Below are 23,726 nucleotides of genomic sequence, written 5' to 3'. Positions count from 1 at the left end.
TGCTTAGTTCACTTGAATTAAGAACTAATTCCATATTAGCCCTGTAGTATTATGCAGAATGATACCCCGCTAACATTTACATTGATCCTACTTGTATATAATATAATAATATTTCACACACTACTTTGCCAACAGGCTACGAGACGTTTGAATAATAAGGCCTATTGTCTGTGTCTTCATCCATCGTCTGTTTTTTTTATTTTTTTAAATAAACACAGAAAATAAATATGTATTTTTCTAGTGTAAGTCTTTAGATGGCGCTGTCGGTAAACGAGCCGCAGCGAAAGATCTGCTCGCACTATGTGAAGAGTCGGCGAGTGCTCCATCGACTCAGAGGAAATCAAGGAACTCAACAGTCATGTGTTGTAGCATCCGATGCCGCTCCATCTCCAACATTGTAAAGGATACAACCACAACTGATCAAAGGAGATTGACATAGTTTTCTTTCATATTTATTCCTCTGCACAACCGGAAAAGAAGGACTATCGACCCGCTGCTGCAGCAGGACGCACCGGCGGGATTCCCGCTAAAGTTGTTCACACACACGCAGCACAACACGGCCAGCTGTCGGACCGGGAAGTTGCCTGCCTCGCTGCGCTCTCTGTCGATCCTCGGGACTCTGGTTAAAAGTTATGTTTTTGACGCTGGTTGTCACACAGACTCACACAATGTCAAGAGGACCCGGAGCTGTCTACGTGTGTGGGAAATGATTGCAACCAGCGCCGACCTTTCCATTATGGTGAGAAGATGTCTTCTCACTTTCAAACCGTTCAGGTAAGAACATGTTGGAGTGGATCTTTCACAGCTTGAAACATTTTCTGTGTTGACTCACATGTTAAATTATACACACGGGTTGGTTTTTATACATTGATTGTTGTTTATAAAATGTAAAAAAAAAAAAAAAAATTTGAAAATTTGAAATTACATGAAATTAAAAGGAATACAGACAACCTTCAAAATCGATGTAAATGCAATCATTTCATGCTTTTTATGTCTGCTGTTTTGTTTTCTGCAGTAGAGCAAATCTTGCATTTTCAAACCATTGGCATTCTTTTTTTTCTTCGTTGGAGCCATTGGCATTAATTGGAACAACAGAATGCCTGCTGTGCTATAATTAACGTTTGCTTACACAGCTACAACTTTCACCAGCAGCAGCAGCAGCAGCTGGAGAGGAGTGAAAGCAACTCAAGCAGATATAAACTCATTAAAACTTACAAGTCTGACTGGATAGGGTGTACACAAGCTCCAGGGCTCACTGGCATTAATATGGTAGTGATGGTGTCCATGCCACTATGAGGAGTCTCTCTTTCCGAAGTAAAGTTCCCAGATGTTTTGCAGCTGTCTGAGTGAATACAACGGTGTTCACATTATGGCTCCAGAGCTGTTTTAACATGCAACTCTCACTGCAGAGTCCTATACTTGTTTTTTGTCCCCACACAGCATGCATGCTTCCCTGAACATCAGATCCCATTTTTTGGCCACTACCTCACAATTGGATGGTGATACGGCACTCTCACACACTCTTGCTGAGTGACTGCGGCCTCTCTTTTGACAGTTTTCAGCCTTATAAAAATTCCAGTAAGCAAGCTGTGGTGTACAGAATGGAAGCGTGACAATCTGCCTTGCAGTTCCCCGCTTTAAAAAAAGATTGTTATACCAAAACGTTTTCTCAGCACAACCACTGGAGAATGCCAGACGAGCCAGTTTTGAGCTAATCGGTCCAAAGCATTTGTTGTCAAAGCTTCCAGGACTTCACACATGTTTGCTGTGCGTTCGCTTGTTTTTCTCCAAAATGCAGCCATTCGCCCGTGAGGTAATGCTTTTATTTTGGATGTTAGCTCACTCAGCATGGTGTGATGCCGAAAACCCACCCATGTCATGGTTCATTTGAGATGACACACTCAAGCGAGTACACAATGCTTTTCTGTGGGTTGATTGGTACAATACGAACTTTACAAAAACATGTCCTCGCTCCATGAAGCAAAGGGCTCAAAGAGCTCATGTTGATGTGGGGCCGGGCGATATGGCCAAAATCCTCTATCACAGTATACACTTTATTAAGTGAACATGTATACTCCTGTGTGGACTAAAAACTTGACAAATGAAAAGTGTTTTCTCATTCACTTAACAACGTTATTGCAAAATGAACATAACAGTTTACAGAGAAAATAATTAATATTTCTATCTATACACTGACTTTATTTACATGCATGCACACAAATACATAGTATTTAGATTAAGACATCATTTGATTTAAGTGAGATTTTCTATGTGTTTGTTGTCGGTATATGATTTCATCACAATTCCATTGAAAGAGGATATAGTATCATGTTACATTACACCCCAACCCATTGTTAACGTGGACTCTCTTGCACACGTCTCATTTCAAATGTTCTTCTTCTACTCTCCTGTCAGTACCTGAACTCCTTTTTCTCACGAGCTTGTAACCTTGTCCTGCTCTCGTGTCACTTGATCACCCCCCGTGTCTCCTGCAGGATCTTCGTGGTGGGGATTGGCTTCTTCAGCCTGTGCTTTCTAATGACCTCTCTCGGGGGCCAGTTCTCGGCCAAGAGATCCGGAGATTCCCCCTTCACGGTGCGAGCTGAAGGTAAGCCCGCAGTTGAGCAGTCAGTGCTGCTTGGTCGCCTCTGATTGCAGCGGCTGTGCCGAGGCCAGCGCGCTGGTAATGAACAGGCCGGGAACACGCTGAGAGTTTCGTGGGGCTTCCTTGACTGCTGCCAGGGGGCTGACAGACCTGCTCACTCTGCTCATCATGAGTGTGTCATGGGGGGGGGGGGGGGGGGGGGGGGGGTACATGTCGCCTGGAGAGGCTCCATCTTTTTTTTTTATACACCTGCTTTCATCTTTGCTCAGTGCCCACCTGACCTTGTTCTGACCCCCCACATTAACTATTTTTAGCAGCAGTAGTTACTCGCTACTCGCTGAACAATGTTGGAGGCTGAGGTGGGATTTCTGTTGCCCTGTTATGAATCTTTATATGTGATGTTGACCCTGTGTTTATTCATGTAGTACAAATACATTGCATTTGTTTTGTACAATAAGTTATTTTAGCCGGTAAGCTCACTGAAGCAAAAATAAGTTATTGCAAACATGAATTACCCTGGCAGAGAAGATTTAAAAATGAAATTTTAAAAACTAATTCTATTAATAGTGTATGTTTATGAGATAGTGAACCAGTACAGCTATTGCATGTGATGTATGAGACAGTGGTGCTGTTGTTTCTTAGTGATAGTTGTATGTTTCATGTATCACAAAGCACAAGTGATCATGTTTTAATCATATAAAGGTTATTAACAGCTTCTTTTAGACAACTCTTATCTTAAAATAACCAAATGGCCACTCCGATGAAGCCAGCAACATTTACTTTTTAAAAAGATAAATAAAAATCCAAACAATTTCCAAGTGCCATCCCTGAGAGAAACTTGTTATCTTCCTCAGCACGTTCTCTGTTTGCGCTCTGTGCCTCTGCATATAAACCACCACAGCACTCGCCGTTTGGGAGAGTCACTGTTAGCTTTTGGACTTTTGTCTCTCACCTTTTTATTGCCGCCTGGCACAATGTTGACACTGTGTGTCATCCCCTGCGACGGGTACCAGCTGGCACGGGAAGAAGCGATGCAAATGAGGCGATGGCAATCATTTCACCCCTCTTGAATAATACGGCCCATCGTTTGGGCCCAATCGGTGAGCGGCATGTCGCCCTGTGGCGGCTTTGGTGGCTTGTTGTTGTGCGAGATGCCAAGTGTTGAAATATGTTCGATTGACTGACTTTAACGATTGTGATATTTAAAATATTGGCTCAGAGTTGGAGTCAGTGTGATTCTGAGAGTGTAGCAATGAAGGCGATGTTGTACGGAGGTGCATCAGGTGTCCTCACCGCAGACGATTTCAAGGTTATCATGCGTTTAAGAAATATTAAATGCAGGGCTGATTCGGGAGAGAGAAAGGGGGGGGGGGGGGAGACAGGAGAGCTGTCTGATTAATTAACCACTCACAGGCCGCAGTCGAGGGACGGCATTCGGCCTCAAACTCATTAAACACTGCCTCGCCGCAAACCAGCGAGAGCCCAGCTATGTAAATCCTCACCGTCTGTGTGCGAGCGTGCGTGTGTGTGTTTGTGTACATGAGAATGTTTTGGGAATGAGGATTAGCGGCACGGGGAGTTTGCGTAATGAATGAGCCGGGAAGAATTGTTCAGTGGAGCAGCAACTTGATAATACTTACAGCCAGCCAGTCGCTGAACAGCGTGAAGAGCTACAGGAAATATATACGCACACCTATACACCTGCAGCCATGTTGTCCCTCAACGTGTGTGTGTGTGTGTGTGTGTGTGACCAACATTCATGCAGGACATCTCATAATCTCATAAAAGCAGTAGAGGCACGTTAATATGCGCAGTGTTTTGAATCTGAAAGGGTAAACAAAATGGCCGGTCTGTGCTGAGAGAACCCACTACCTTGTTTATTGCTCATCTTGTGAATTGCCTGAAGAGCAAAAGGTGTGAAGGAAAACACGTAATTATTGTCTCTCTCCTCCCTCCCTGCCTCCCTGCCTCCCTCTTGCTCTTTCTTTTTTTATGCTCCTCTCCAGCTCAGTCGATGTCACATGTTTTTGTATTATTTTGGTCAGAAATCTTCCCGAAGCTGCACAAAGAATCTTACACCTGCTTTTCAGGTTGGCTCTGACAAAAACTTGTGCTATTTTCTGCATTTTCTGTATTTGTGTGTGCTCTGGATGACGTAGTGTTGCACTCTTTGACACTCCAGAGCCAGAGACCCAGAATACCATTGAGTTTTGCATTTGGACACCAAGTTATTAATCCAGTTTTCAAATGCGTGCATTTCCTTCACCCCTCGCGTTTGAAGGTACAGGAAGCTAATGATGTGGAGAAAATGAAAAAGAGAGGGGGGGGGGGGGGGTTATGAGGGAAGGGATTTTTACCAGAGTAGGAAGCATGAAAGTGGGAAGCGTTTGATCCTAGATATCTTAAAGGCTCCAGAGGTCTACTGTAGCTTTCTAATAAGCTCTTTGAAGACCACCTTCACAGTGTGTCCTTTTACCTCAGGGGTCTTAATGCAGCTTTGCCACAAAGGGAGAAATAGGCTTAGGGCGCTATCGGGTTTTACCCCGGTCAGACCAGGACTCAATGGTTCAGATGCTAATGCGTTCTATATCCCTATATACCTGTAAGCTCCATTACCTGAGCTTTATTTATTCACCGTCCTCTTAAGCGATGGAAAAACACATTTTGCTGCATGCAAACAGAGTCTTGCATCAATCAACAGAAGCAGATGCTTTCTCCCGTCTTTAGCCACACCCTTGTATTTGCATCCCTTACATTTGGCCCCTTAATTTATGATCAAATCTGCACATTTTTGTGGCTGGACGACTGAAACTCCTGCCTTTTCCTCAGCGTTTTAATCCATCACCGAGTCACGTAGCGGAGCATCAGGTGTGGAAGCAGCGTCGTGTTCAGTATCCTGTTCTCTGCGATCCTTTCACAGACTGTGACGGGACTTTCTTTTTATTCCACGGCTCAGCAGTCCTGTCTCTGCGTGGTTGCATGAAAATGAGTCTAAGCGAGTCTTTCCTGACACCGCTCCTTGTAAGGGTGTGGCATTCGTAGGTCTGTCAAAGCTGTGAACTTCATGAAAAATGGGATAAGTGGTCTGCTGGAAATAGAAGTGAGTGTAGATGTTATGAATAAAACAAACTGATCTACTGATGCAACTCCACCAGTAGTTAAGAACTGGTGATGAATTGTTCATATGATTACCTGGCTCTGTGTTTGACAAAGAAAAACAGACGTGTGAATGGAAGATGACTGCTCGTTGTTCACTCTTTCCCGTCGCCAGGTGGAGAGAACCAGTGATTGTCTCTTTGATTGTGAGGAAGGTGCAACAACAGAGGGTTTACTGATTGTTTTTGCCAAAATGGGCCGTTTCCAGATTCAACTGCTGACACGTTTTCTGTGTCTCAGATTGCTTTTTATTGTTCGCGGCTTCGTGGCATTCAAAGCATCATCTGATAGGTGTGTTATTGTTTGGCTTTGCGATAGACACATTTTAAACAGATTATTCTAATGTATTTAGAAATGCTCATTGCTCTTAGATAGGATTTACTTTACATACACATTTGTTGGTAGAAGTGTTGGTGTACACCTCATTTGATTAAACTGTCTCCGGGGGGAAATGAAGTACTGCAGTTTTGATTGTTTCTGTAAATGAGATGCTGCAACGTTATTACCTTTTATCTGAGTGTGGTCATGAAGTGTGTGCACGTCACGTGGACATGCAGACACACGCAGACACACAGTCTCTTTCCAAGTAATTATTGCACGAAAAAAAGAGCAACACCTTTAGAACACCATGACAACCCCCTGTGCTCTGTCATTGTTTAATATGATCTGAGAGTGAGTTTGGTCTGCAGGTTTCTTTCAGCCTCTTCTGGAGCGTATATGTATTGTTGATCAGGCATCGTCAGCTATGTAGGGTGAGCTGCAAACTGGGTCAGGAAGTTCACTCCCAGACTCGGTTTAGGTGGCATTCTCTATTCTTGTTGCTTCTGTTGCATTAATGCAAGAATTGTCAGTGTGAAAACAGGAAATATGTTTATGCAAATGTTCATCACATTTGTATGGCTCCACACAATCTGAGCAGGGAGAACATAAAAGAGAATAAAACCAACCTCTCCTTCTGGGAAATGAGTGTATGCAGTGACACTTGTGTGTGTATTTAATAAGGGATATTAGACCCTGAGCTCTGTCTGAGCCTTTTCCTCACCTTCTAAGGTGTGAGTTTTATCAAACACCAAATGATAACTCAAAGCTGTGGAAAAATCAATAAACATGAGGCTGCAGTGTTTTGTTGTGAAGTTTATTAAAACACCACCAGACTTCTAACTAGACTTGTTTGTGTATGTCTGCATACTGAGGGGGGGGGGGGGGGGGGCTGGGAGGGTCAGAGGACCTAACTAAGGAAAGAGACAGATTCAGGTTTTAATTAAAGCAATAGAGAGCCATGTTAAAAAAAAAGAAAAAAGGTAGAGTGCAAGTAGTTTTCTCGTTTCCAGGCTGTCCGGTGCAATAAGAGGCTGGAGCTGCCCCGAGGATAAGTGACAGGTTTTCCGCTCTAATAGCGTCTGGATGTCAGTTGCCCGCATTCCACCAAGAATAGAGGAAAACTCAATCTCATTCAGCCTTTTTCTGGAATGAATGTTTGAATTGGGAGTGAGAGGACGTTCTGTGCATGCGTAAGAGTGCAGATCAGGAGGGAGTGTGCATGCATTTATCCTGCTGACAGGTGAGACGGAGAGGTCTCGCCAGAGGTCTTGCCAGCCAGCATGCACACCAGCGGGGATGACAGGATTTATTTATTTGGTCCTCAATTATGCTGACGGGGAGGAGAAATATTTATTTAAAATGAATCAAACATGACACGCAGCCATAATCAATTATTGATGAATACATTATTACGTGCAGATGTGCTGTATTTACATTTTACATTTGAATTAGTTTCCCAATAAAAATGTTATACGAGATGTTATGAAGCTATATATCTCACTGGCTTCTGTTGAGGTTGGACAAAATGTCTCCTCTGCTCGACATCAGACAAAGACAATGTCTTCAGTTGGAGTAGATTTCAATATGTGAGCTTTTTGGTTTTGGCAGAGTTGCTCATTTCACCTTTTCTGTAGAAAGAAAGTGAGACTGTTTTAATTAATTGCAGCAACTTTATTGCTTCTTTCTTTCTTGCAAGTTGCATCTCTGCAGTGTAACGATGGGATGGTTCTGACCACTAGTGTCTGCACAAGTGAAAGCTTCTGTGCCACTTGCATGATAATCACCACTCTGTGCGTGTTTGTTTGTGTTTGTGTGTGTGTGTGTGTGTGTGTGTGTGTGTGTGTGTGTGTGCTTAGGTGTATGTGTTTGTGCCAGGCAAGTGCTGTCGCATTGTCCTTATTTAAAGCAACATGCAAAGTTACTCATACTCGGCAAGTATTCAGGTATTTTATCTTAACATTTTTTTGCATCTTCCATTTAAGTGATCAGACAAACACACACACACATCGTCTGAATGTGGGAGTTGCTGGTAGCAGGATCAGCCTCGTGTTGTGAGACACTGTGTTCACAGGTTCCCTCTGAGGCAACGTCAAGCAGCGTCTAAATCCTCACGCTGCATGAGGGCCGAGGTGGTGAGATGCACTGCCTCGCTTTCTCGTAAACGCGATTTCACTTGTCGATGAATCTATTAAGTGTCCCTGCTACATCCAAATAAACTCCAGTGAAGGTCTTCTGACTTTGGTTGGGCATTTTAATGAAACATTCTGAACCACAGAATCGGTGATGACTGCAAAGACAGTCTTTTGTGTCGTTTTTAAAGAGTTCTTTGGATTCTGAATGAACCATAGACGGACTGATCAATAAAAGCACTTGCCCCGCTCACTGTCTGACTTGGACCCGCAGATGTTCTCTGGGGAGCTTTTGAAGCTGAACAAAATACTAATCTGTCAGTCATTTAAAATGCTCAGTGAAATAGGGTGAGGACTTAAATGCGTGAGTCACAGACAGAACAGGTAAGGTCGTTGATCAGAGCACAATTCAGCAGGATAACAAGACTCTACGGCTGAGATTGTCACATTCTGGCTCTGTGTCCTTCCCTCCGGCCACTTCCCCAAACCCATTCATTGCCATTCTCTACTTGTCCGCCGGATGACCTTTGGGTTTCCTTCCAGTCCCAGGGTACTTCCCAAGTCTCTTATTTGTCATTTCCTCGCTCCTCGCTCCTCGATCCTCGCTTGTTGTTCTGCTCCGCCATGCTGGCGGCCGTCCCAAAGCTCTTATTTCTGCTCTGAGGAGCGAGGAGGGATCTCTGGGGAGCCATGAGCAAGGATACACGAGAGCAGCCTTCGCGGAAGTCTTTTGACGACTGACACGCCCCCTCATTGTTTATCAGTTATATGTTATATGTTATAGCTTCAGCTTCGGGCTTGATGAGATACATCATTTCAATTTTACCCGAAACATTTAGCCTAATAAATACTTTCCAGTGTTCAAATGATACCATAATCATATTCTGGGCTACAGAATATACATAATACAAAATGCAGTTTGTTCAACAGGTAACAGGCTACAGAGAGGAAACATCTCTGCTCTGACAGTGATGATAACTGTGTGTCTTTATTAGTATCAGTACAGCGCACATATGTGCACACACAAACTCCATCAAAATTCTTTACAGCTGTTAGAGCCGACTGACGGCTGATCCAGCTGTGACAGAAACGCACAGTTACTTCGCGAAGCGCTCCAGAAGAAAGGACGTCTCATTTCTCTAGAAGCAGATTTCCTCGTTCCCTCTCTCCATGCATCCCTGGTGGGAGGAGCTAAGACACAAAGAATAGACGCAGGTGAGGGAAACATGGATGCAATCAGGAGACTTGTGATGCACCCCCAGTCACCTGACCTCCACGCCCACCTGCTCACCTGTAGATCGTCAGCCCTGCAGTATTCAGCCAGCCCCGTTTCACTGATTCTCAGCCAGTTTTCCAGTGTTACCTGTTACTGGACTTCCACCTGATCCGGACCGGCTGCTTTCTCTCAGGATTTGTTGGCCGTTTCGGACCGCCTTCCCCTTTTTTGCTTTTGGGTCCTCCCTTGTTGCCTCGCTCCCACATTTTATGACGGGGTCAGAAAAGCACGCTGGCATGCTTGCTGCAAAATGCGACCAGATGTAGTAGCACATCCTGGTATTTTTGGCATAATGCATTTGACACACTATGTATCGGGACATACTAAATCTGTTTCCAGCTCACTAAATACTAGGGTAGTATGGGTAATGGAACACACAGCTACTGTTTACTGCGAGGCTGATGAGGAAGTTAGGAGCAGGTGTGACGATGTGGGCATCAGGTGAAGGGGAACGTCGGGGTCTGAGAAGACAGGAGAAATATTTGCTTGCAGACAAATACGAGAGGCGAGGGAACATCTTTCAATCTGTCAATAACAACAGCTGGTTTGAGGTTAACCAATTGTTGCTCACGGTTAAAATGGCGCGCGAGGGACATTCTATCCTGCTTATAGTCGTATTCAACATTTATTTACATCCTTCATTCTTGTCAGCAGTATTCATTTGGGATTATAGCAGCCTGTTAAACTAAAACATCTCTCTTTGTGTCAATATGGTAGACACTGAGTCCCTCCAAGGGCGGTTGTTTATAGCTGGATGGCCAGTGTTTTCGCAGTGCACACAGCAGGCCACAGTACAAATGGCGATCTAATTGGAATTTGTTCATGGTATCGATTGTGCTGTGGCACTTCCGAAATTGAGTCGTTAAAGGAGATTAGCTGCTGCTAAATCGGCCCTTTATTAAGCAGCAGATGAGGAATGACATAGAGGAGGCTCTACATTAGCACATAGATACCATCAGTTCCTGCTACACCCCTGTGAGCCCGTGAGCCTGCCAGACTGTGCATTGGAAAATAAAACACATTAGCCAATGTTTCCCGAGAGGCAGCAGGAATCACTAAGGGGAAAAAGCAGTCTGAGGAACAGTTGATTGCAAACATATATAAGGCTCTGTTCTAAAAAAGCGCTGCGTAGGAAGGCTGTTAGGTCTCGGTAATGGTGATTTATGGGCACAATGTGTGCGAGGAGCATTACTGTGAAGAAGTGTGAGTTCTTCCCACACTAACCCGGAGGCTTTGTTTAGGGTTAGTGCTGCGAGTACGCTGGAGCCGATAGAGGATCCTCTGAACTTAGCCAGGAGTCTGAGTCCACAAAGCTAAATGTACAATAAGAAGGACACAATAATTAGTTTGGTAATTTTAGTGCTCAAAGTTTGGTGTTTTAGTTACGGTTGGTGGGCAACGATGGGCAGAGTGTGTTCACTTGGACAATATAGTAATGTATTACCCTGCAGTGCTTTACTGCCTCCTAAATCTCATCTCCTTTCCTGTGTCATTCTTCTTTTAAAGTGTATTATTAAACTGTCTCTTTAGGTCTGTGGAACTGCTGAATGATTCAAAGCGAGACGTCTTTGGGCCAGTTTGTGTGGAGATATTCTAGAAATGACTGAAACGGTGCTAAGCCAACGACAAATTAGGGAGAGGCGATAAAGAGAAGAGATTTAGGGATTTAGGGCTCTGGACTGCAGCTTTCTTTTTGTAAATATTGTTGGTGATGTGAGTGCTTCTCTTCCTTTTTAAAAACACAGACAGACACACACACACACATGGACACAGACCAATAGATGTGGGTGGCTTTTCCTCTCGGTCCTTATTTTATTTGCTGGTGATGTAATACAATTTATTTTCAGAGAAAGGTGACTTTGGCTCGGGCCGTGATGAATGAACTCTGACAGCAGAAGTGAGTCTGCACACATTGCGCTTTCTAAAGCCTAATGCAATTGATGAGGGACCACTGAGAGGTGAGGCTTTATTTCCACTCACAGCCTCCGAGAACTATATGAGGCTGTTGTTGGTCGCCAGTATTTTCTCCGGTTCAAACCAACAAATAATTCACTCCCAAGTCCCAAGAGTGCCGTTATTCACCTTGCTTCTTTGGATCTTCATCAAAAATGACTTTGTTGCTTAGAACTGTGTTTTCTTAGGTGCTCTTGAACCCTTTGGTGATTTTAAACTGCGTCAATGATTACTCTCGGTATTCAGCGTAGAGCTTAAATGTGATCAAGAAAACGGTTCGGGATCGGGAACTTGTCTCACAAGCGATGCAGTCTGGAGACCTGCTTTGACCTTATTGTCTGTAGCTGCAGGCTCATTAATTGACTGGGTGTTCACTAACGGCATCGTTCTGTTTCACCACCTGTCAGGTCGTTAATAATTTGAACCGAGCGGGAAGACAAATCCAATACTGTCAGACTAATTCGCCTGTTCCTGGGATTTGCTGGAAAGCTGGCTCTGCTGCTTCAGTAAAGGACAAAAGGAAGTAGAAACTAAGTGATGTTTTTACAGTAATCAGTCAAATGGAACAGAAAATGGGTAGATTTAAAGTGTGACGATGAGTGAATCTGTGTTATATTGATGTATTTAAACTGCTGGTACACTAAATCAACTCAAAGAAGAGAAATATACTGTATCTGAGAAGTTTGTCTTGTTCCTTGTTATTTTCTATAAATATAAAGCCAAACGTTGTTGTAAACTGTAAAATGGGACTTTAGAGACACTCTGTAGCCTCCCATTGCTTTTTATTAATTTATCACTTTCTCCTTTCCTCTAGAATGCCTTTCCAACTCTCTCGCTGCTCTATGATTGACTTCAGTAATAGTTGTCTCACACTCTCTGTCTGTGTGTTTTTCAGTGCTCGGTGGACATGAATCTCGTGGGGTGCTGAGGAAAATCAGTGACATGCTGGAGGTCATTATGAAGAGGATGGACGCTCTGTCTAAACTGGGTAACACCACAGACACCCACAGGATCGATGAGCTCAGCTCGGCCCTGGACAGGTACGGCATCTTGGTTTCTATCGGGCTGCAACCAACGACTAGTTTATCATCGATTTACCTCATTCGTTCGTTCGTCACATTAAAGGGAGAATGCTCATTTTCAATGGTGCCGAGGTATACAGACGATCCCCCGGAGTAGCAACATAAACCCAACTATTATTATCATCTGTTTTAATCGATGACTTGTTGCAGCCTCAGTTTCTAATGCTTGTCTAAGGTGTTTTGTGTTTACAGCGTAGGTAAAATGCTGCAATGCACAGGTAGGGTTGACGCTAGTTCACTGAATGTTTCCGAGGTAGGCTGCACATTACCGGCACAATTATCAGTAAATTGCCGGAGACAGAAAGTACTAGGTTCTTCTCATTCTTTATAAGTAATAGCACTGCACTGTTTCAGCACATCTCTCCCATATAAAAAGCCTTTTTCAAGAGCTAGAGGAAAGGAGTGGGGTGTGGGGTGTGTTTGGAGGAAATGGGATCGTGAACCTCAGGCTCCACTTGAGGCGGTCGCTGAGTAAAATAAATCCCTCCACCAACAAGTGTTGCTTCAAAGTCCATTTTGTAACTGTTTAGGACCTTTCGATCGAATCACATAATCTTTATCGGCAGACTTTGCCTGCTTGTATTGCACTTACAGTGCTTAGAAAAATGAAAGTTTTAACATTTATAATTCCGTGACAACTCCATCTGCTGACGAGGATTGAACATCCAGGTGCTATGCTTCGTACAGATGGGATTGTCAGCGTGACAGCCCGTCAAAAAGGTTGTCGGGAGGTTGTCAGTGATCATATAAAGATGCTGCCGTAGGAACAGCTCAAAGCTGTCCAGCTTAAACTTGAGGTTGTCCGCAGAACATTCTGTCTAGTTCTCCAGCTCAACCTGTGTGCCGAAGGTGAGTTATTTCATTGGCGTAGTAATGGAAAGAGGCAAACATGGAGGCTGAGGAAGGCCAAGTACGGAGCCCTGGGGCATCCCAGTAGAGCAGGTCCACACAGTGAAGAGAGCAGAAAAAGATCGTAAGAGCAAACCTCTCCTCCTCTCTCCAGTTATACACACATATACTGTGTGTGTGTGTGTGTGTGTGTGTGTGTGTGTGTGTGTGCTCTTCGGTTGCCTAGGCAACAGACCTTTCCTCATATACCTGCTCGGGGTTTGAGGAGCGGAAGCTTCCTCCTGTTTTCTGCCTTTGCCGTTGGTTTCGCTCCTGGACGTCGCCCCCCCCCCCCTCTGCCTCACAGCCGGGGGAAATATCTCTTAACGAAAGGCACTTCAGTGGAGGCTGCACCGCCTCACACAGCGACGGAACCGCCTCTGATCATAAATTTGAAAGATATTGTAATAAGATATGAAGTTTACAATTCGTCTGGCCGCGGCGTAGCTGCTGTTGACACCGAATGATGAAGAATGACAGAAGAGGTGCGTCGCCTCACCTGACCTGCTTTTCAAAAAGCCCCGGGGGAAATATGTGCTCTGGCCAAAACACTGCATTTATTTTTATCGGCAGTCTTAATATTACACAGAATTAAATTTTGTCTACAAAATGCCCCGCGGATTTACTCTCAGTCATATTGTTTTTACAGTCGTTTAATTGGCCTCTCAGGGACTAAACTGGAGACTGTTACAGTGACAAAGGCCAAACAGTTGTAAAACTGACTTGGTGGTAAAGATGCATCTCATGCTCGCTTCCTTTTTCTACCTCACGCCGATGATTAAAACACTCTGCATGGCTTCAGGTCAGGTAGGTTGACCCCGGAGATTACCGCGAGAGCTTAAGGCAGGAAAAACTTTGCCCACCTGGTATGTCGTTAAAACAGTGATTAGGCTGTCCTCTTGCTCCTCAACAGCTGATAGCCGCTCCTGGGTCTCTGCAGTGTAAATATGGGATGGTTCTGACCACTAATGTCTGCACAAGTGAAAGCTTCTGTGCCAATGCATGATAATTACAACTGTGTGTGTGTGTGTGTGTGTACTTTACTCTTGTGTGTGTAATTGGCAATTCATTTGTGCTGACCTGCAAGTCTAAAGTATAGATGAGAAGGTTTGGCTACCACTTGCCTCCTGGGCACCACATGGAAAAATGAAATTGCGGTTTAGGTTGTTATGTTAAGTTATGCACATAAGCCCGGTTAGATTGCTTCACCCTGCCACACTCACAGAGATGCATGCAGCCTCAATGAAATCCCAGTGTTACTGCTTGCTCTCAGAACCACTGTTCCACTAGTTTTTTTGTGAGTTTCCTGAGTTTCCAATGTTCAGAGCTCTTTAATGACTTGTGAAATTTCCAGAAATACTGCTACATAGCTCGTTAAAATAATTCATTTGCGTGTTTTGGTTTCATGTCAAACGAGGCAGCGATACAGCAGTTCCATGATGATGATGATGATGATGATGATGATGATGATGATATATGCTGGTTGATTATAACGAAGGCAGCACACGCCATTGAAGTCATGTGTTGCAGTGCAAAGATTTGAGGTTAGGATTGACTTTTCTCTTGGTGTGCTGGATGTTGTTTAGTTGTGCAGAGACGAGGATCTCACTGAGAAGGACTTTGAATGGGCTTCACCAGTAACTAGCAAGTTATAACGTATGTTGTGCAGAGTTCAACTAGCAAGTGTGTGTGTGCATACAGATCATCACTGTACTTTCTCTCTAAACACTAAAAGTACGCCAACTCTAGATTCAAATATAACACGTAAAATAACGGTATTATTTTATAAATACACAGAAGATACCACTGCAGGATTTTACAGAAGTTTATAACACCAGTTTGTGGTGCTGAAACAATAAGTTGATTGATTAATTAGTCAACTGGCGGAAAATGAATTGCCGGCAATTTTAGTAATTATTTCTGAAGTAAAAATGAGAAACATTTGCTGATTACTTTTGTTTGTAAATGAATAAACTTTTGAGCTTTGGACGCAATTTAGAAATTTGACGAATGTTTTCTTTGTTCTCTGTAGTAAAATAATGGACAGATCAATGGATAGTCACAATAATTGGTGTTTGTGGCTGGAGCTACAACAATTAGTCAATTCATTAAGTATTGTGGATAAACAATAAATAATCAAGGAGGTTTATAACAGATTCATCTTTTAATTAATATTTCAAGCAAAGCTGGCTCCAGGTTCTTAAATGTGAACATGTTCTGGTTTTCTTATTTCCTGTTCAGTAAACTGACAGTAATGGTTTAGTTTCACCCTCACACCGCTGCACATAAAGCACATATCTGACATGTCCACCGGACTTCTCAAACTTATCTTTTTATTCCCCCTTTCGGACACCAATAGGAAACTAGGTTGTTCTCAAGAACATTTAATAATTCATTGCATAAATCCATTAAGCATTAATGGAGGTGTTGCAGTGCATTCCTACGGTGCTGCAGCAAATGTCAAAACTCCTGAAAGGTCTTTCCTCTGAAGTTTCATTGTTCCACAGGAAAAGATAACATTCGGTGAGACGACGTCTCTTCACCTTTGGTGTTTGCAGCTCATAGAGCAGATATAGTAGCAGCTGTTGGAATGTACTTTGATGAACTTAGGCTCTGCTGTGAGATGAAACTTTAACTACGTTTCAGATAAATTGCTGTTGCGCTGCTTCTCATAGACACGGTACACATTTCCAAAATCTCTCAGAGCTATAACACTGCATATACAGTATATTGTAGAAACCATTGTCTTCTCTTTATCTCCTTTTGTGTATCAAATGTTGCTTCCTGATTGTTTTGCCAACAGCTTTCAGGTCACAGAGGTCAAGTGCTTTAAAACACATTTGCTAACAACCTAATTGTCTTCTGTTTCCATTCCTCCTAGGGACCCGCTTTAAAATGCCAAGTTACTTTTTTATCTTAACAAATGAATTATCTGTCAGTGTTTTAAAAGCTTTTTTTCCATTTCACGCCTCAAGTTCTAGAGAATTAGCATCAGTGGGAAAACAACAAATACAGCTGAATGAAAGGGAGCTATAAAAGAGAAATAGTGTCTTGCTTGCAGGTTAAAGATAATTCAGGTTATAACGAGATGTTTGTCGTGGAATAATTGAATATACATTCTCGTTCTCTTTGTGTGTTTGTGACGTGTGGTTCTCAGGATTCAGCCTATAGGGCTGGTGGAGCGGATTCAGGCCATAGCCCAGAACATGTCTGACATGGCAGTGAGGGTGGAGCAGATCCTACAGCGCAGCATGGCCAGCAGCAGAGGTACGATTTAAGACACACAGACGCAGCCGGCCCACTCGCACACCTGGAGAATACCAAATAGAGCTTTAACCCCTCAGACGAATCCCCCCCCCCTGTTCATTTCAAATCCATCCGATCTGAAGACACTGTTCCCCTCTGCCCACGTAAAGCCCGACCGTCAAGCCTTGATCCCGCCCATCACTTGAATGCGTGATTTATGTCTAACATGTGCACTTGCCGGTTGATCATATAGAAACCTGACAGACATCATTCACGGGACATTACCCGTTCAAATGGCAAGCCACTGTTTGTGTCAGGGTGCAGGAGCAGCACGGTGCTCCATTGTTGCTGCCGTATCATAACAACACCACGACAGGATGTTTAAATCATGGTGATGAATTACTGCCTAGTTAATGGGATCTGGGTCTGTCAGCTTTCTTTATTAGCCTCCACTCTCAATTTCTTTATCGGACAGCACGATTTAATTCACGATTCAATTCCCCTCCTGTATTCGCCACATTGCACTTTATGACTGAAAGCTATTTGCCTCACGCGCTCATTAATATGTATCCGATAATTCTCCCGTTGTCGTAATGTCCAATGTCATTTAGATAAGGCTTACGTGAAACCTGGCTAAGTTTTGACGGGAGCAGGCAGGAGCACTTTTCATCCTGAGAGTTCTGCCGTCATCATGATAATCTCAGACAGAATGGCTGGCAATTATTTGTCTGTGATTGTGCTCTTCGACGCTTGGCAGGATGCTGGCGGAGGAGCTGCAACTGCTCCTTTAATTAGACTCACTAGAGCCGGGCTTCGAGAAGGGGAAAGAGAGGAGAGGAGAGGAGAGGCAGTGAGAGCAGCAGAAAGAGACAGGAAAGATGGGATGAGAAGGAAAAGGGAGCAAAGAAGACATGGTGTGGTGGGGGGGTGGGGGGGTGTTAGTCTATGTATAGTAAATCCAGTGAGTGAGGTGGAACAGAGACTTGGCCATTCAGCAGGGGGACGCCAAGCTTTTACAGGAGCTTGTTAGCTATCTCTACTCTCTAATTTATCCCTGTTCATCCCAAAGGCCGGAGGATATGCGCTGTAATGCCAAAGACAAACAGACGTGAAGCCCAGGAGAAGCGCCGTTAATCCGTGTTTGATCAAAATGAGCGCTGTTCAGTCTCGAGAGGTCCAAGAGCTGTAGTGGTAATTATACATATACATGTTATGGAGCTCGGTGCACAAAATCTAATATATTGACAGAATTTTGAGATAATGGAATAAAAAATTAATGCTTTGATTTGATCGACCAAAGAACAAAAACCCTGCAGATGTTTTGGATGTATCTTGCCAGCTTGTTTTTATCACCTTCCTCTTTGTGTTCGACTTTTGTGTGTGTGTGTGTGTGTGTGTGTGTGTGTGTGTGTGTGTGTGTGTGTGTGTGTGTGTGTGTGTGTGTGTGTGTGTGTGTGTGTGTGTGTGTGTGTGTGTGTGTGTGTGTGTGTGTGTGTGTGTGTGTGTGGGCTTTGATAAATACTCTGTGCTTTTCTGTTCTCCATGCAGTCAGGGAAGGAACGTTAGGACAATGCGAGACTCCTAAAGATCTCCGTTATCCAGACTGCCCCAGCAAGATGGATGTAAGTATTCACATTGTCTCTCACTTAAGTCCAAACTATTTCACGCAGAGAGCGAATATCTCATTATCCTTCACTGGGGACTCATCTTGGTGCAACATCAATTTTATATAATAAGACAAGAGGATGTATAAAGGCTCCTTTGTGGAGAACAGCTTTTCTGAGCGACAAAAAAAAACTAACAGAATATAGAAAAGAATAAAACTAAATATGGTTTTATAAACACACTGCTTATACTGTATATACATATGACTTACAGCCAGCAGCTGTAGCCACAGCAGAAAAGGGCAGTGTGTACAATATAAGCATAAACAATAAAAATGTCCAAAGTGTGCTTCTTACCCCTAACGTGTGGATATCAAAGAAGAAAAGTGTGAAAAATATGCACCTTGTTAAATATATAGCTGAGCTCAAACACCGCTGTTCTCTCTCAGTATCACAATCATGTTTATGCATGAAGTAGGCCATAAATATGCCAGTCAGTCCCTCGCCATATGAATGTGTGAATGCATTATACGCACGTACTAATGTGAAACGGTTCTAGTTTGTGTGGATCGTAATGGCCAGCTGCTTCAGTTCAACCTCACAGTTTCAGGCGTTTTTCAACGGAAAATGGTTTTCTGTTCCGTCAGCAAAAGAACAGAAGCACCTCTACCCTGGAGGGGGAGATGTTTGCTCGGATGTCCACTCTTTGCAGCCTACAGTGCATGTCAGTAACTGAGTTGACCTGAGCGCCACAAACAAATCCCAAATGATAAGCGGACACAAGGGATGCATTTTAAACCAGCCTTTTGTCAAATGTAAGGGTTTGCTGATAGTATTTCAGAGAGACAAGAGTTTGGGTTTTTGTCTTCCAGTGGATGCGGGCTCGTTGGACCTCAGACCCTTGCTATGCCTTTTATGGTGTGGACGGCTCAGACTGCTCCTTCCTGGTCTACCTGAGCGAGGTGGAGTGGTTCTGCCCACCACTGGCCTGGAGGAACCAGACTGCCACGCCCACCTTGAAGCCTCCGCCCAAGAAACAGGTAACGCAACATCTCCTTATCATTCAGTTAGCTGAAGGGGAGACGTAGGAACAGAACACAGGGCAACAGTTTGACGTAAAGGTAAAAGTATTACTGCAGAGACTTCAGTTCAAGATTCCTCGAAAGCACAAGTAGCCTGCAGCACAATAGCCTGTTTCTCAAGTGGGAGGTCAACAAGGGACACGACCTCGTCGGCTGGTTAGTTTCACACCTGTTCAAGGTTGAGCAGAAGATCCTTCGGGAAGAGCGTCATGGAACGAAAAATTTCTGCTGGGAGTGAAAAGACGACAGCGGAGCCAACTGAGGAGGCACATGGACGTGTGCACTCTTCACACGCAAACAAAGGTGTCCTTCATCTTGCAGTGACAAGGAAATCTGGTATAAATGTGTGACTAAATTGTTCATAGTCAATTGACAATTTAGAATGAGAAAGAAAAAAACGATTAACACCGAGCTGCTGTTTAAATACTGCTGCTGTAACGTTGGCGGCTTGACGCCGATGCCACAGAATGCTTTTAACTTATTCCCCAAGTTCAAGCAGAGCATCTATTACTTCACATTTTGATCAAAAGCTCCTGGGAGAATATGAACACCCAGCTGCACACCGTCTCTCACAGGGCGCTGGCTGTCATTGCCGTTTGCCTTTCAGCATCATTGACTTTTTATTTTCAGCATCAACACATGATTCATTGTGCTGCTTACAATCAGTCCTCAAGGTCTGTCCCACCATTCACCCCCCCCCCCCCCCCCCCCCCCTCCCCCCCTCCATCCTTCTCCCCAGAGTAATGTACAGCCTGCAGGACGGGCCCTGATGTGATTTCACTCTGCAGTTCTAACTTCTGCTCTAATTGCCCAGCCTGCATTCACTGACACTAATCCCAGGGCTTCCCTTGAGTACGCTGCATTTTGCTGTGCCGCACACATCTTGCTCTTGAGAGCGATAATTCACCTGCGTTGGGAGAGAACAGCACGGCTCTGCATATTGATTTCGCCTTTGAGAGAATCTCCGCCTCTTTTATGGCGTACGTGTCTTCGAGTGAGGCAGACGGTCGGTGTTTGTGCGAGTCAGTTTTCTCTTCTGTACATTTCTAAGTCCTCTGTGCTCCCTTATGCAGTTACTCCATTGATTAATACTCGCACGCTGTTATTGGGATGCGATGCAGTGATTATAGTGGGCAGACCAGGAGGTGTAAAATGAGAGCAGACTATTTATGAGGATGATCCAGGAATCCCTCAGGCAACCTGTCTGAGAGGCCCAGCCCCGGGGCTCTAACAGATAACAGGATATGACAGGCTCTCTGTGCTATATACAGTCTCCTCTAATGAAAAGGGTTTCACTTCTTCAGTTTCCCGCCTCCTATCTCCTGATATTCAGCTTTATAAATACCTGTTTTTTTTTGTATTCTCTGGTGTAGAACGTCTGTACAAGGTCTACACAAAATAAATTCAGCACTGGCTCATGAAAAGAACACGTCAGAAGTTCTCTACACTTCTGATTCTTTCCCCGTGATTCTCGCTTCTCCTATCATCCAGGCTGTGCTCCGGTGTGACATCGGGGCTCTGCTGGAGCAGGTGGGCACCGGGAAGGAGTCGCTGAGCTTCATGAAGAGACGCATACGAAGGATGGCGGCCCAGTGGGCCTCCGCCGCTCGACGGCTGGATGACAAGCTCCGCAACCACTGGAGGGAGCAGAAAAGGGTGACTATTACGAGGCGCACGGTGAATGTGCTTCTGCACACACTGGAGGATGAGAGTGTGGGATGAGAGAACGAGTCTGTGTTGCGGTTTCATCTTTTCAAAGCCTTGTGGTTGCAAACAGACTGCGGATGACGAGCCAGTAAAAAAGTGCTTTTTCTCAGTTTCAACAGATTTTCTTTCTTGTTTTTTTTTCTGTAACTCTGGAAACATATTCCTCGGCTCCAAATTTAGGCATTAAAGAGAGAGAAGAAAAAAAAAAAAAAACTCTTAGCTCAGGATGTTTTTGATCAAACATCAGAAAGCCAGACAGTCCTTTAATGCCCACATGCTAGGCTGCTAAGTGATCAAAACACCAGTGAGTCTTCTTTTATCTTACGCTACTTGTCGTGAATCACAGGATGTTGAGTAACATCTATGCAGATTTACTCTTGATTGGCTTTCTTGCTGTTTCATCACTGACATTTACAGAGACATTTCCACAAAGTGTCAAAGAGCGCTGCCTGGTGTATATTTTAAAACCTTTACCAGACATTATAACATGTACGGGATTAAAGGAGAAATATACTGTAAATGTCTATCACTAAGATAGACGTTGTATTCAATCATACTATACTGTGCAGATCTCCACACAGTCAGTGTTCCAAACTGCTTCACTTTCATCGAGTTATTTTTGGCCTTTTTGTGGCTGTTTGTTGGTGACACATGAAGATTTGTTTGTGTTGACTTGCTGCCGGTCGGTGTGCTAGCATTGTTTTTACTTTGGATTGCTTAATTTTTTAGTCCATTTAGTTTCAGACCCACAGAGTATATGTATTTGAAATAGCGCCTCCAGAATGTGTGCAGCTTTGAGTGCTGTTCTCTAGCCTATGCTCTCTACACCCACATTAATATACAACATAAGGTTCCACTGCCTGACATGTGGGATCATTTACGCTGCCGAACATATGACTAACTAATCTTGGCGCGCATAACGGCATCATCGTAGCAACACACTGTCTTTGTACCCACGCGATAGGTGAGCAATAAATGAGACATTCAGTAATGTAAAAGAGAGAGACCTTCATATCTGTTGAACACATGTGAAAAGTCACTGTATTAACCAGAGAATATACAGTAATCATATTCATGATGTATACAGTATCTCTACTGTCCACTTTTACTCATCAAGTTCAGTTTACTGATTCCTCTGGTTATAAGTCTGATTGAATAGAAGTCTATGAGAAAATGACCCTATACTTCTCTCTGGATTTGTTATGGAGTCTCATTTAGAGTAAATTAAACATGCAGCGTATGCTTTGGGGATTGGCTACCTTGTGATTGACCGGGTTGTCCGGTGGAGGAGTTGTCAGTGTTTTTGTCTTTGAATTTCAGCTCTTTCACAGTACGTTTTCTGTTCATGAAAGCTTTTTGATTTGATTGCCATTGACAATGTGGGTTCCATATTGTGGTTACTTGTGTTGCTCTTTTAAATTCAGTTATCAAAGTCAGCACCCTAGTAGAAACATACTGTATACTCAACACATGCTAACAGCACTGCAGGGAGGAAATGTACAGTAACCTTATAATTTCATATGTATAAAACAAAAACACAACCTTACCTGGTCATTTCATGTCTGACGTCTGACTCATTTACATGCATGTCTCAAAGGAGTATTGTATATTGATTAAGACCAGTGTCATTATGTGTTTGATTCTAATAGTGAGGAGGCAGAGGACTGTATTGTTGACATCAGTTTCACCAAATAGTTCTCTACAAATCCCTCTGTAGCTGAAAACCGGCTTGATACTTAAAAGCTTTAATGAAACAAAAGGGATAATAGACATTCTTTTGTGGCGTTTTGCTTTGTGTAAACAAGCTGACAGTATCCTGGCGTGTGTATGTTTTTTTTTTCTTTTTAACATTTTCAGTTGGATAAATCAAAGCCCGTTCTGTTAATAACAACTCACTCTTCCAAAAATGCCTGCTTCTCCCCGACTGGGCAGAGGGCTTTGTCTAGTGTAAGGGTGTGTTTGACAGTAATAGTTACTGTCCATTAACCAGACCCTGCAGGCTTGGCTTCAATCGCTGAAACAGAAATACAGAAATAGAAAGATTTGTGGAGAAAAGAAATGTTTTATGGAACATATCCTGCCAGCTTGTTTGTTTTTTTCTACTTCCTGTTCTGCCTGGCTGTTGCACTTTATAACCCATATTTAGCTCCTAATACTCTTTACCTTTGTGACGTTTGAGTTATGAATCATCAGTATTGTGTTGGTTTTATCAGGTTGTCCTCTTTAACTGGAAGCACAATGACTTGAACATGATGGCGGGGTATCACGTCGTACCTGCAATCGTCACTTGGATCCATTTAGACGCTGGTGCCGTCCCGACTCTTCGGTACCACCGCTAACAACAAACTGTCTGCCCAACGCTTAAAAGCTACAGACAAAGTGTGTTTACTTTGTCTCTGGTTCTCCTGCTGGTGCCGGTATGGGAAGAAACGTATTAACAGGAGTGAGACACTATTTCTGGGACTTGTTCTCAGCCTGCCAGCTGCTGTCAAACACAGACCTCCTCCCCTTCAGGCCCTTCGGACTTTATTTGATTTGGACCGCAAGGGTGACTAAATGTCATTACATTTGAACCTTCAGGAGGACTTGTAACAGTATTTGTACTGTATGTGAGCACTGTGTATTTTCTATTTTTATCAAATTTAATAAGCTATTCCCTTCCCCTCCTTCACTAAAC

At 43.6% G+C, this 23,726-nt stretch overlaps 1 protein-coding gene across 1 annotated transcript in view; it reads left to right on the top strand.

Annotated features, from left to right (window-relative positions):
• Nucleotides 1-706: 706 nt before the first annotated feature.
• mgat5b (alpha-1,6-mannosylglycoprotein 6-beta-N-acetylglucosaminyltransferase B) overlaps nt 707-23,726 on the top strand; it is a gene marked incomplete at its 5' end in the record, with an annotated part of 48,476 nt that continues 25,456 nt past the window's right edge. The window contains 7 exons of the mRNA XM_079177394.1: nt 707-774; nt 2,496-2,608; nt 12,336-12,480; nt 16,568-16,677; nt 18,205-18,278; nt 19,133-19,300; nt 20,834-20,998. Of these exons, the coding sequence (XP_079033520.1) occupies nt 707-774; nt 2,496-2,608; nt 12,336-12,480; nt 16,568-16,677; nt 18,205-18,278; nt 19,133-19,300; nt 20,834-20,998 (843 nt within the window). The remainder of the gene's footprint in view (nt 775-2,495; nt 2,609-12,335; nt 12,481-16,567; nt 16,678-18,204; nt 18,279-19,132; nt 19,301-20,833; nt 20,999-23,726) is intronic.

Source organism: Pholis gunnellus (assembly GCF_910591455.1).
Source record: "Pholis gunnellus genome assembly, chromosome: 17".
In the NCBI taxonomy this organism is placed as follows: Eukaryota; Metazoa; Chordata; class Actinopteri; order Perciformes; family Pholidae; genus Pholis; species Pholis gunnellus.
This window is presented reverse-complemented; position numbering and strand designations above follow the sequence as displayed.